Genomic DNA, 14,982 nt, shown 5'->3' on the forward strand with positions numbered 1-14,982 from the left:
ATTGGTAGACGAGAGCCTGTACCTCTACGCCACCGGGCACCTTGTATACCAGTATGTAAATAATAACTGTTTATATATTTATAATTAATTTATTTTGTTTCCTAAATGTTTTGATTAAAAGAAAATATGTAAAAGCGGGCAACGCTGTGCTGGTTAAGCTTAATCACGTGAATAAAAGTTTATTTCGTTTGATCTATATGTGGTTATTACATAGTCTCTCTAGTCTGAGAATATGTGATTTTAGCAGGTGATATCCAAAAATTGACAGAATTGGCGAATAGACAAAAATGGATTGTGGATAAAAATAATATTACATAAATGATAGACAAGTCTACTGATTCATGCTCTATATATTTTTATACTTCTTTTATTTTTTGTTATATCTATAATTCATAGTTAAATCCAAGTTTCTTTGTATGTAAATAAATTAATCATTTATTTTTTTGTAACCTTTATTTAAACATTTAAAATGTAAGCAAGAAATTGTATATACATAGTATTAAAATAACTATAGGTATCATATTATCGTCATCTTTTGGGACTGCTTATAGAAATAGTCGCACCTCCGGCTTTATTAGATTCTGGAAAATAAATGTTATATCTATATTACCAGATTAATAGAAATACTTTATTTTACAACACAAAATATTTTGTTAGATTATTGCAATAACAATAATTAACCTCTGGAAAGTTTTGGTTTGCAGATTCCTCCAGATGGTATTTCACAAAAAATAGCCATTTTTTATATTTGCATTGTAAAAATGACGGAAACTTATATTTTTTCACTCAGTAGTTTTATACAGGTACGTACCAAAAATTGTTACTCTTCAAAACAGATAAAAAACAAGTAGTAGTACGAGAGCTAGCAACGTCGGAAAAACAAGTATTTTAAGACGTCTGGCTCTTTGATATATCTTTTACTATGCTCTCTAGATCAGCATGCGGCCCGTCTGGCTGCCGGTAAACGTTGCGTTCCCTACTGCGCATTGAAAGAAGATCCTATATTTTTATTAGTCCTTTAAATTCTAGTATTGAATATAAATCGAACATGTCTCTATAGCGCAGTGCGTAGAGTTTCCGACCACGAACTGATGATTCAGAGTTCGAATCCGGGTCTGGACAAAGACTTTTATTTTATTTTCGTTTATATCCTGATAGTAAAGTATTAAATATTTGTTTTTTTTTAATCACCAGTTTATTTAATACTTTATTATCAGAATATAAATGAAAATATGTAAAATAAAAAAGTCTTAAATCTTTGCCCTGACCCGGATTCGAACTCTGAATTATCGGTTCGTGGTCGGAAACTCTACGCACTGCGCTATAGAGACATTTATATTCAATACTAGAATTTATAGGACTAAATTAATAAAAAATATAGGATCTTCTTCCGATGCGCAGTAGTGAACGCAACGGGTATCGGCAGCCAGACGGGCCGCATGCTGTTCCAGAGAGAGTAAAACTTCTTCAAAACGTTGCTAGCTCTTAGACTATAGGTGGTGCCCCCTACGAGTAAGAGTCATATTGACATTGAACTCGAATTTCTCATGCCATAAAACACCTATAGACACCAATTTTCATCTAAGGTTTTACGTTAATTCAGATATTATTTGGAAAAAAACTTAATGAAAATGAAACATTTACACCCTGTAACTTTGAAACGAAGCATTTTAGAACATAAGTTTGTACGAACTTTCTATTTATTTTTATTTGCAGAATACAGTGTGTCCACGGATTGTCTTAACTATACTTGTAAAGTTGTTTAATTTCGATTTTTCGAAATAAACTCATTCTTCGTAACTTTTTTTGCTTGTTTATATTTTGCAACTTCAATCATATTTAAATAACAAGCAAAAAAAGTTACGAAGAATGACTTTTTTTCGAAAAATCGAAATTAAACAAGTTTACAAGTATAGTTAAGACCGAGGTTAAGACAATCCGTGGACACACTGTATACTCCCGAAATTTCTCGAATACAATTCGGACCACCCTGTATATTAGGTATAAGGAACAATAGTAAAATTTGAGTGACCCTCAACGAGAGGTGATGTAATAAACTAGTCTGAATTATTATATTTTTGATTTAAATGACGACATAACTCAATATTATAAAATACATGATTACCAGATTTTTACTAAATAGTAAAGCAGAAGAAAACACCTACCAGAATTTCCTATAGAATTACCGAATGCTATATTTATGGTTTCTCCATTTGGTAACATGTATTGTTGAGATCCTGCGAAAGAAGCTGAACCAAATGGGCCCTTAGGCCCAAAAGCCAACGACTGGGATTGAGATCCCGACGCTGAAAGAAGACAACATGTTTAAAATTGACACTTGTATGAGGCGAAGAAGAAGCATTGAATATTATGGATGTGGTGTGCGTAGATAATACAAAGATATAAAAATAATACTAGATGATAAAGCTAATAGACCATAGTTGAATAAAACATACCTAGGCAAATAAGTTTTGAATTAGGAGTTATAATGTTAATACCTTATGATCGAAAAAAAACGGCGGCAAAGACGGTTGGGGGTGATAATTTTGGCGAGGTCAATCTCTAGATGTTATTTACTAAAAATTGACTTAAAAGTTGTCAAAAATAACACTAATTATGGAAAGATTAAAATAAGATAGAACGTTTCCAGACATAAAAATCTATTTTCAAAAAAAAATTTCTTGAATGTTAAACTACACCATTTAAAAATAATTTTTACTCAATAAATTACCACCTTCTTAAGGTCAACTAGCAGTAAGCCATTAAAAAATAAAGAAGAGTAAGGGCCAAGTAAATGACGTCTAAGGCTTGACCTCACCAAAATTATCATCGATTGTCATTCTCCAGCAGTCTTGATAGGTATTTGCTAGAATTTGAACCTATTTTGGGAATGAACATAAAATGGAAGATGAGGTAAAGTACAAGAGAATACAAGAGGATATGTATGAATTAGATTCCTATGAATTAACTATCAAAGGATCTAGGAAAGAAGAAAGCAGAATTTTAAATGAAAAAAATCCTTGGAAAATTACCGGAAGCACCAAAATTTCCAAAGGGACTTTGGGCCTGATGGGATTGTGCTTGTGCGCTGGCTGCCGCTACAGAATCTCCATAATTAGGAAAATTTAATGATGGGTAAGGAAATCTAAAATTGCAAAAATATACAGGGTGGCGCACCTCATTCGCCTCGGTTGATTTTACAAAAACGGAAAGATGTAGAAACAAAATATTTTCTGGGTTTATGTAGGGAGGCAATGTGCACAATTTAAAATTATTTTGAAATATACAGGGTGTTTCAGAACTAAGATCCATACCAAAGTTCTATTTTTTCGTATGGAACACCCGGTATTTTATTTCATTTTTGGATTCTTGGGCCCAAAAAAAGGCATATATTATGAGGGTTAAATATGTTTAAAATCGTTGGTTTTGGAGATATTTAAAGATATTTAAATATGCATGCTACAATAGAATAGAGTATTAACACCCTGTACATAACTTTTCAGAATTAATTCTTGTGCTGAGTTTAAAGGCGAGGAAAGAAACTTTATTGAAAAATATTACTGCTTCCTTAAATTTATACAGGGGTAATTGCTGATCTATTTCAAGGATTTATTTTATATAAAAACTTCGTTATTTCAAATATAACACCCTGTATTTTTTTAAATAAATCGAAGCAGATTCAAATGCTCTTTCTAACTATATTAGGGTTTCCTATACCTATCTAGATCAGATTTTGAATAAAAAGCGATTTTTCAATAAAATCGCTATCAAGATGGCTGGTGTCACATTATTATTTAGATTTATAACAGTTTACTTAAATTTACCTATAATAGTTTAATCAGTAAGTATTCATTATTTTATCAAAAAAAAATAAAGCAGTATCTGCTGGCGGAACAAATGGATATGTTACTAATGATTTTATTTTGTGAGGAAAATTGCTTCTTGGCCTCAAGTGCTCAAAGATATCCAAATAAGAATATTGCTGATAAGCGTTCCTTTTGAAAAACTACTTGTCCTATTTCGCAGAGCTGGTAGTGTGGTTTATAAAAAATCTATTAGGCAGAAACCTGTCGTTGAAGAAAATTAATTTGCCGTAATTGACTCTTTTATAGGAAATTCATATATCTACGTCATCATAAAGTAAATCACAGTACTACTTCTTCGTTTTTCTTGATAGAATAATAAAGACATATTTAATAAATTTTATTTATTAAACTATTATAGGTAAATTAAATAAAAATAAACTGGTATAAATTTAAATAACGTCCATAAACTAATTTCCATTTTGAAAATAGCTACTAACTGTCACTAGGAACTTGCCATGACGATACTAGCCCTCTTGGTTCCTATTTTATTGAAAAATTACTATTTATTCAAAATCTAAGCTAGATATGTATAGGAAACCCTAATATAGTTTGAAAAAGCATTTGAATCTTCTTCGATTCATTTTAAACAATTCTGGGTGTTGTATTTGAAATAACGAAGTTTTTATGTAAAATAAATATTTTAAATAGACCAGCAATTTTTGATAACTCTGTATACATTAAACGAAGAAATCAAATTTTTCAATAAAGTTTATTTCTTTGGCTTAAAAGTCAGCACAAGAATTAATTCTGCTACAGGGTGTTGACAATTTTTTTTATTATAGCATACATATTTAAATATCTTCAAATATCTCTAAACCCAAAGCTTGTAAACATATTTGACCCGTATAATAAATGCCTTATTTTGTGTCGACGGATCCAACTATGAAATAAAATACCGGGTGTTCCATAAGAAAAAATATAACTTTGGTGTGAATCTTAGTTCTGACACACCCTATACATTTCAAAATAATTTTAAATTATGCACATTGCCTTCGCACATATACCCATAAAATATTTTTTTTCTACATCTATCCATTTTCGTATAATATAACTGAGGCGAATGAGGTGCGCCACCCTGTATATAAATCAAAAATGAAAAATATCCCGTGTGATCGAAAAAAAATGGCTTCCAGTTGGCTTAGAAATGACGATCGATGCCATTCCTCATATAAGTTTATATCCCAAATGAGAGCGATCTTCATTTCCAAGACTTCTCTGATTCATGTTTTTTTTGGTTGACGCTGGATGACACTTTTGACATGTTCATAATCAGTAGTAATATGGTAGTAACGTCAATGTGAGTATTTGCTAAATTTACTAGTAAATAGTAAATATAATTTTGCAATCGTACTGCAGTACATTCTGAACTTGTTGCTTACCCGTGTTGTCGTTTAGTTCTTGTGATCGAAGGTTGGTTATTTCTGGATTGTCTTCCACTGCCTTTTCTTTTGACGTTAAGCGTAGATTCTACTACTATCTCATCAAAGGCCTGTCCAAATGCAGCTAAACATATAGTAATTTTGTTTTATAATATTGTATTAGTATGAATCTAGTAAATCTCAGTTTTTAAAAGCTTCAATTTGGCGTTTTGACATTATTTGCTGATATTGGGTAAACTAAAATCGTAATATACAAGGTGTCCCAGTATTGCGTGGACATAGAATATAGAACTACTACGTATTTTTGGAATGAAAATAAGTTCATTGGACACAATTTACCTCTATGCAAAAGTGCTTCTTTTGTCCTTTAGAGGACATCAAGCTTTAAAAAAATAAACACATTTTTTTAGATATTTTAAGAACCGTTATTCCGATTTGAATGTTATTTTAGGTGTCTACGTTTTGCTAAGTGCTTTAAGACTTTCACAAAAATCAAGAAAATGTATGGGAAGGGTAAAAACTCAACCGACTACGGATTTTTTTTTCGTAAAATGGGCCCTCTAGTGTTTACTACATTTTTAGTCTCTTGTAAAAAAAGCCACCGCGCATACTTTTTGAGAAAAAAATATTTTTCCGATGCCGATCAAACCAAAAAATGTTTTTTGCACATTAAGTTATGGAGGCGCGTAAAATCTATTATGCCCTTATATTAATCTAGTTGGCGAAAATATGGAATTTTACGATAGTTTCGAAAATTATATTTGCCAATAAGACTCATAGGAAGTTAAGAAAATAATATTTTTTTATTAACTAAGGTTCGGGTTTATTTTTAATTGATGTAATAAAGGTAAATTATGCGCAATAAACTTATTTTGATTTCAAAAACACGTAGTAGTTCTATCTCCACGGAATATTGGAACTCCCTGTATATTTTGTAGGTCTGCTTTGGAAAAATAAATTCTCCTCAAAATTTTTCTCAAAAACTATGCGATATGGCGTTTTTTTATAAGAGGCAAAAAATGTAGTAAATACTAGATGGACCACTTTACGAAAAGAAAATTTGTCGTCTGTGGAGTTGGAAAATATTTATACTAAAATTTATGTAGGGGTGGGGATAGTTATCACCCTTCCCGTACATTTCCTTGGTTTTTGTGAAAGTCAAATGTTAAAGCACTTAGCAAAACATAGACACCGAGAATCTCATTCAAATCGGAATATCTGAAAAATGCGTTTATTTTTTTAAAGCTTGATGCCCTCTCGCGGGCAAACGAAGCACTTTTGTATAGGTAATTGTGTCCAATGAACTTATTTTAATTCTAAAAATACGTAGTAGTTCTATGTCCACGGAATATTGCGACACCCTGTATATCTTAATTTCAATTTGCATTGCAAATGTTTGCTAGGTGCAGAGTGTGTAATATGTAATGTTAACCTAGATTATAGTTTAAAATGATACAAGCAGATTTTTACAATTTAATGTTATTCTAATGGGACTACTATCTAATATTTGATATTATATCTTTCTTGTTAACTATTTTATGCAGATGAACATTTATAGAGTCAAAATGTTTCTATTTTAATGATTAAAATAGAAAAATTACAATAAATCGAAAAAAATAAGACTCTAACCCCCTGTAGCCACGTAAAATTAGAATCGGACCTAGATTGATATAAAAAGTGAATCTTATTTTTACGTGGTGAATATCCACATGAGAGATGGTATATCTTTTGTAAAACACCCTGTATATACATATAACCATGTATTAAAACGTTAAGGAGAAATATTTAATATATTAAACGCCTCCTATTTTTTAAAAAACAATTTCTTCGCGCTTTTTCATTTACATCCCCTTACCTGTCATTTATTATACTTAAAATAAATTAATAATAACATAACTTTCTAACATAAAAACAGTATCTACAGTTCATATGGTTTTATCTTAAGAAGTTAAATGATTATAAAACACACTGATATTTTAAAATTTTACTTACATTTTGCGTCAGATCCACTTGTAAGGGAAGTATTTTCTACTGGTGCTCCAGTATTAAATTTTATCACAGATAACAATGCTAGAATTACTATAAATGCTTTAGTAAAATAATTCATTTTTTTTCAGTTTTATCTACAGAATTCTTTAATTCAATGATTAAGTAAGAACGTTATACTTAATGTTCTGAAATATAAGATAGCAACGTGGTCAGGAAGAAATGAAAGTTTGTGTCTGACAAATACAAATTTATGTCCCAGCTGACCTTCTTGATAGACCATCGAGTATACGAGGGGCAAATGATTAACACATTGTAGTTTTAGAAGTGATATTCGGCATTCAATAATATTTCAATTTACTAAATACTTCTACTTAGATTTACTATCAAAAATAGAAAGGAGGACGTAGATATATAACGTTATCCAACTTAATATGTTTATATTTTTAATACCCTTATAAACAAGGATAATACTCACATACAGGTATAATCTAAATATTATTTGACCCTTGTAATTTTAAATACATTTAAAAATTCTAATGAATTTGATGTCATTACAATACAAACAATCATATTTGGACAACATAGAAAATTGTAAACACCATTGTTCGAAAATTTGTATGTATTTATTAGGTCATCTGTTTGTTATCTATGAACTGATAAGTTGACTTTATAGTGCACTCGATATTTTACACTGTTTTACACTTACTGCACTGCACTACATTACACCGCACTGCGCTACAAAAAAAACGGCGTTAAAGACGGCTGTGAAATGACCATCGATGATAATTTTGGCGAGGTCAAGCCTTAGACGTCGTTTACTTGGCCCGTACTCGTTTTTATCTTGTACTGTCGCTTACTGCTAGTTGTTATTTATTTTTGTATTGAGTAAACATTATTTTTAAATGGTGTAGTTTAATATTCGGGAAAATATATTTTTTTTTGAAAATAGACTTGTGTGTCTGGAATTCTTTTTTAATTTCTAATATTTCTATCATTAGTTTTAATTTTTGACAAGTTTTATATAAATTTTTAGTAAATAATCTCTAGAGACTGACCTCGCTAAAATTATCATCTTTTGTCATTCACCAGCTGTGTTTGACGCTGTTGTTTTTCTATTATACGGTGTTTCAATTTATATTATGAAATACTTTTTCTAAAATTATGTAACTTTTGTAAACCATTTCAAAGTAATATTGAATTTGAAGTTACTTGTAAATTACCATATAATCATTTTTGACATTACATACTTGTAAAAAAATAAGTCATAACTTTCCAAAGAAATGTAAAAAATATAGTTCGAAGTTTGATTTTATATTTTGATAAAGACATAAGTTTATTATAAGTAGGTATCATTTTAAAAGGGTTAATTGAAAAACAAATATACAGGATGAGTCTTAAATAAGTGCAAATATTTTCAGAACTGGTAGATCTCCATAAAAGAAACATATTTTCTCTTTACAGTTTTTTAAATAAGTCCAAAATAAGCGAGTTATTTAAGGTTGAAAATTTAAAAAAAATGATTTTTTTGGAAAAATTTTGAGAGCCACCGGATTTTTTCTGTATTTGCATCCCTTTTAGTGCCGTAACCATAGAGTAAAGCTGTAACTATGCTAATATACTCTGTTTTTTTTCTCAGGTAAGATTTCGACAGACGATGACAGAAGAAAAGCAGATGACGTCCCATACCAATCTATTTATTTTACTAAAAAAAGTTTCTAATAATTTTTAAGTTATCTATGGATGGGGGTTTAAATATAAATCCGTCATGCGTCGTGTCTTGTTGTTTTTAACCAGCTTTATTGGTTTATTTAAAAAATGACAGATCGTATTTCAATTTTATTGGTTTGACGGAACGATGAACGACAAACGGACGCCGATGCGTATGAACTCGCCTTTAGATTTTTGTCATTTTTGACGCTTGTCAAAGTCTTGCCAAATTATTGGTTATAATTTTGTGTCAACTTTTGTTAAATACCCTGCATTTTGAAAGATGATGCATTTTGATTCGTATTATTACGTGTGTTTTGTGTCTTTTGAAGTCAAGTGGAGGAAAAATCGAGTGAAAATTAACTGTAGGCCCAGAGCACAGTTTATGGTTAATACACGCTGCCCAGGCAGAAAGTCTTATACACCAATGAAGTTGCCATCGATAAAGTTTGTATACCATTTCGTCGTAGATAAGTGCATTTCGTATATAAGGATCAAACTAAACACATACTAAAAACTGGAGTAGCTGTAAAATATCGACATCACACGATAGGTAAATAATGGATTTTAGTACTGGTGCAGAAAAATAATGTCAAAAGGTACTGGTTTAAAAAAATTAAGATTAAAGGTAATTAATCCACCTTTAAGGTATAAAATTTGGTAGGTGTTATTATTAATAAAATAGTTGTTGTATTTACCTATGTTGTTTTATTTATACCTGTGGAATATTACAAATTTGTATTTGTACATAAGTTATATTGATAAATATAATCATAAATGCGGGTAGTTTCATAAAGCTTGAAAGTAAATAATAGTTATTTTTTATATTTTTTTGGTATGTAGTGCCTTGTTCTTGTTTGTTTTGTATTAACACATACCGTTTTTATTAAATAAAATAACTCGATTTCATTTTTTTCAGTTTTATGCATTTTTTTCACAATATTTTGAAGTAATCACTTGTCATCTTGTCAATCAAATTTTAAATATATCCTGCTATGCGTTCCAGTTATACCAACTTATTTCTTTGTAAAATAAAATAAACTACTCTGAAATTAAAATGACAGACACATCTATCACTGTCAAGGATCTTCTCGTTGGACAGACTATATCAGAGATTAAGAAATTATACAGTGGGAAAATTTGCGGTGAACAGGCAGTTCTAAAAAGTTTTCGAAAAATATATAGGGAAATATAAAAGAAAATGCATGATTTTCAGCATCTTTTTTTTGCGAAAAAAACCTCATAGACGTGTTCCTGGGGACGACCGTGAAAATATTTGCACTTATTTAAGACTCACCCTGTATATTAATTTTTTTAACTGGTAATATTAAATTTATTATTTAACTGTTTTACATATACCTCGTGCGTCTCAAAAGTGGCTCACCCCTATAACTTTTCTATTTTTTCAGATAAATAAACGAGATTGTTTTCGGTCACTTCCTGTTTCACCGGAAATGACTACAACTTTTGATTTCTAAATGGTAGGTATATATTTACTTTATTGAATAGAAAATGGCATTCTGAATAGAGTGACATATCATATGTCAACTTTTAACGTTTTTGCTTAAAAAAATCATATTTGAAATTTCAATCTAGAGTGTCATGGCTGTGTTAAAGACACTAATTTTTAATTAAGGAGTCTTGGAAAAATATATTTGATCGTCTAATGTTTTTCGTGCCTTGTTCTGGCCGGTTAAAAGATGCCCAAATCGTTTTTTAATCATGTCTCAATTTTTTTAAATGGATAAAGGGTGGCTAATTAGCATATTCGGATAAAAAGAATTACGAATAATTTGATACCACGCACTTGATGTTTCCAGACAAATTGTCGTTATAAACCGCATGTTACAATTTCAAATAAACCATATGCGAAAATGTCAAAAGTTGACATATGATACGTCATTCTATTCAGAGTGTCATTTTCTATCGAATAAAATAAAGAAATACCTAGGGTGTCATTGAACAATCAAAACTTGTAGTCATTTCCGGTGAAACAGGAAGTGACCAAAAACAATTGAATACGTCAATCAATCCTAATTTATGTGATATACTAACATACCAAATCTCGTATTTTTATTTGAATAAATAAAAAAGTTATAAGGGTTAGTCATTTTTGAGACACACCCGGTATACTTGTAATATTTAATCGAAAATAATTATTAGACCCTGGTATGTCTAAAACCATTTAAAAATTCTAATGAATTTGATGTCATTACAATATAAACAATCATATTTGGAGAACCTAGAAAAATGTAAAAACCAGTGTTTGAAGATTTGTGCTTGTATGCATACATGAGTACTAAGAATTGATGACAATAAATAAAAATTTTGTGCTAGCGGAATTTTTCATTCATTCATTCAATGTATTTTCGATAATTTTTGGATGTCGAAATCTTACTCGACTCGTTCGTCAGACACATCATGCTCTGTACAGGGTGTCTAATTTTCGTGTGTTTTATGGGGTTTCTCGATTACAAGCAGAGCTACAGAGATGCGGTTTTCGCATCACTGTACTGATTTTTTATGAAACTAAAAATGGTGTACATACCTAGTGTACATAGCTTTGTCCTAGCCCCCTTGGTTACTGAAATACAGGGTGAATTTGAAAACGCATTCTTGTACCATGTTTATGAAAATTTATGAAAATAAGTATAGAGTATATTATATTTTTTGCAAGCTTATAATAAGGCAAATAAATAAAAATCAATATACAGTGTGTTCCATTAAAAAAAACATAAATTTTGGTCATATTACAAGCATTGGCGTAACTACGGGGGTGCCCGGGGGTGCCGGGCCTCCTGGTAATTCAAGGCAGTCCCCAGAGAAATCCTGAATTATGACTCCTGGCTACGTATTAATTTTTATTTGCTTGTAATGCAGTAAAAATGACGTTTTCTAGTTTTGTTTAGTTAATATTATTTTGTTGTGTTCAAAAAATGTGTTAATTTTTATTTTTTTAGAAAATTTGTAGGTATTTAAGTAATCTACGGTTTGATAATCAAGTCTATGAAATTTATTGATAGAGAAATTCATGTAAACGTGTTATTAAAAAATATGTTTTTTTGAAATTATTTTTCATTTAAAAAAAAGCCCTAGGCCCCTGGGATCAACACCAGCTCCCCCCAGGCCTTCACCAGAATAAATTGTTAGTTACACTAATGATTACAAGAAGTTTCCAGCGAAAAACAAGTTACAGAAGTAGATTCTACCTAACTAAATCTACTTCTACCTAAACTCTATGGCACTCAGTTTTCACCTTTCCGATAAGTTAGCACAGTGATATGAAAGCCGTATCATCGTAACCTCTACTTATAAACGAGAAACTCTGAGAAACGCACGAAAATGGGACACTCTGTACAAAGCGTAGACGAACTCTTGTATGTAGTGTTATCGATTTCTGAGATATTCTAACGAAGGGTGGAATTTTCGTGAGATCAAACGCTACACAACCTAACCTAACCTAACACAACTGATTTTGATTTCCCTAGGTATGAACCTTTCTTGCTTCTATTCATAATTTAAATACAAATACATTGCCGATCTCGGTAAGTCGGTGCATAAGATTTTATTAGAAATTAATTATTAATTAGAAATTAAATAAAATAATCGAGGCCGATAATATGGCGCCCAACGTGGGGCTCCGTGCCGTTAATCTGTCAACTTCACGTTTTGATTTCTTACATTATTACTGTTTTCGGGGTTGCCAGATTTTGTATTTAATTTTAGGGATGTCTCAATAATTGTCTCGATAACAGTAGGTACATGGTTTCCAGAGATATTTAGTGCGATACCTGCCGGCTTACTTATCGGTGGTACCGTAAAATGGGGTGAATAGAAACATAGTGGTGAATAGAAACAACATTTCTGAAAAAAATCAAATCACGATTAAAAATATTCAAAGTAAAAAGAGTCGACATATCTAATTTTTCTATCATTGGTAATACATAATAAAATGTAAAAACTATATTTTTATCTGTGGCAGCACTGTTTCTGTCAATCAGCTGATCAATAAATGTGAGATCGATTTATCACCTATTTTGTATGGCGCGAAAACTTTATAAATAAAATATTTATTTTTAAAGTAATACATAAGCTGGTACATGTAAGTTGTTATATTATATGTATTTTTTCATGGTACTCAATTGATAATTCTAATCAACTGTATAAACTTTTCAAAAATAATAGTTTTTGTAAATAAAACACTTTTTTTAGGTTGTGTGGTGAATAGAAACACTGTTTCTATTCACCTCATACTTTTGTTTTCTTTTTTCAGAACATTTGGATTTATTGTGCTTAAATGAACAAGTCTATTTATAGTACATCTGCTGGATCTGTGTCTATGAAAGGAATGAACAAGCTCAATTTCAACAAAGTCCACCACTATTTACCCATTTAAAATAAACAAAGAGGACATTCGAGAAGGTGATTGGCTAGTTGTTAATTTTTTTGTAAGCACAACAAAGGCTTGTAGTTCTACTTCAAATAAGAAACCTTATATAGGAAGAGTAAGAGCCCTTATTGGAAACGGCAACTTTGAGGGAGAATTTTATCGCGAAAGAGATTCAAGGGACTTTAAAGGATACATTTATGGATTGCCCAATATTCCAGATATCTCTGAATTTGAATATACCCAAATTATTGGGAAGCTTAATCCTCCTGAAGAGTTTAGAAGAGGCCTTAAAGAATTTGACTTTGATATAAGATGCTTAGAATAGGTTTACTATATTTTTGTATTTCATAAAAAAAATAAATGTTTTTGATTAAAAATAGTTATTATTCAATGTTAATTATTGTTAAACCTACTTAAATATGTAATAATTTACTGTTTCTAATCACCTTGTTGGAAGTAGAATAGATAAAAACCTTAACATCAATGTGTGTTTCTATTCTCCCGAATAGCAGGTGAATAGAAACACAAATGTTATTTTTATTTAATATTTATACGCATATATTTCAAAAGTCAAATTATATGTATACGCAAAGAACAAACAAAGACCCATGTTTTAAAATATTCGGGAGAATTATACCACATTTTTATCAACCGGTATATCGCTAATAGCCTACGAAACTGTTTCTATTCACCCCATTTTACGGTAGTTAAAAACTTTAAATGTAGAAGTTATGAAGTTTTACCTGAATCGCCAGAAAGTGAAATAAAAATAAACAGAAGATCAGAAAATTAAGAAAAATTTATATATTTTATTGTAACCGTAAATATACGGTTACAATAAAATATATAAATGTTAAGTTTTTTTGTAAGATCATTTTCTTCCGATTACAAATAATATATATTTTGTCTATCATTTTGTAAACCGTTTCTGAATTATTTTGATTTCATTTAATGCAACCGCTATCAATAAAAGATAGAGTATCAATAATTGTTATGGTTTGCAACACTATGCATTTTATGTGGTAGCTGTTGCATTGATTAAACAAAAATATTCAAAAACGGTTCATGTAAATATAGACATTTTAACTATATTTACTGAAAAAAATATCATTAAAAAATCTTAAAATATAATTCATAAAAAAATAATATAAAATAGTTAAAATTTTATATTATTTTAAAGTTTTTTAATACCTTCAAAAGATAACCCTACAGGTATCGCACTAAATATTTATTACACAGTGTATTGTATCACACATAAATATGTACAGGGGACTATATTTCGTAGAAGTAAAACAAAATAAGTAATCTTTCATTTTCCATTTTATTGGGCATCTTTAATATTACATAGTATTTATTAAAAATATGATAAAATGTGTATAAACATATTATATTTGTGCTTACAAAATGTACTCGTATTAAGTATTTAATGATTCATATGTAACAAGCGATTATTTAAAATTGTATTTTCAGAATGCCAAATAAAAACAAGCCCTTATACTTGTAACATTTTTCTTTGGTTTTATGTCGCAATTCGAAATTTTTTTAAAATCTAATATAACTTTACGTATTTAATTTTTTATGTTTGCCTAATTTCAACTACATAAGAACATGACAACGAAAGAATTAACAATAAATAATCCGACTGATCGTT

The 14,982-nt window shown here is 30.0% G+C and overlaps 1 protein-coding gene across 2 annotated transcripts; it reads right to left on the reverse strand.

The window, feature by feature from the left end:
• Positions 1 to 434: 434 nt before the first annotated feature.
• LOC115875931 lies at positions 435 to 7,639 on the reverse strand. 2 transcript variants are annotated; one of them, XM_030891523.1, is made up of 5 exons: positions 7,238 to 7,639; positions 5,246 to 5,369; positions 3,033 to 3,145; positions 2,166 to 2,306; positions 435 to 581 (listed from the first exon to the last, which is right to left on the reverse strand). In XM_030891523.1, exons 1-5 carry the CDS (start codon positions 7,350 to 7,352, stop codon positions 529 to 531), a joined length of 546 nt encoding a protein of 181 aa, XP_030747383.1. In that variant the 5' UTR covers positions 7,353 to 7,639; the 3' UTR covers positions 435 to 528. The 2 variants fall into 2 exon arrangements, 1 of the variants encoding a protein (XP_030747383.1); XR_004049071.1 differs by lacking the exon at positions 3,033 to 3,145 and having other exon boundaries at positions 7,238 to 7,638.
• Positions 7,640 to 14,982: the final 7,343 nt, after the last annotated feature.

Source organism: Sitophilus oryzae, unplaced genomic scaffold, assembly GCF_002938485.1.
Source record: "Sitophilus oryzae breed Bouriz unplaced genomic scaffold, Soryzae_2.0 scaffold_1396_pilon_pilon, whole genome shotgun sequence".
In the NCBI taxonomy this organism is placed as follows: domain Eukaryota; kingdom Metazoa; phylum Arthropoda; class Insecta; order Coleoptera; family Curculionidae; genus Sitophilus; species Sitophilus oryzae.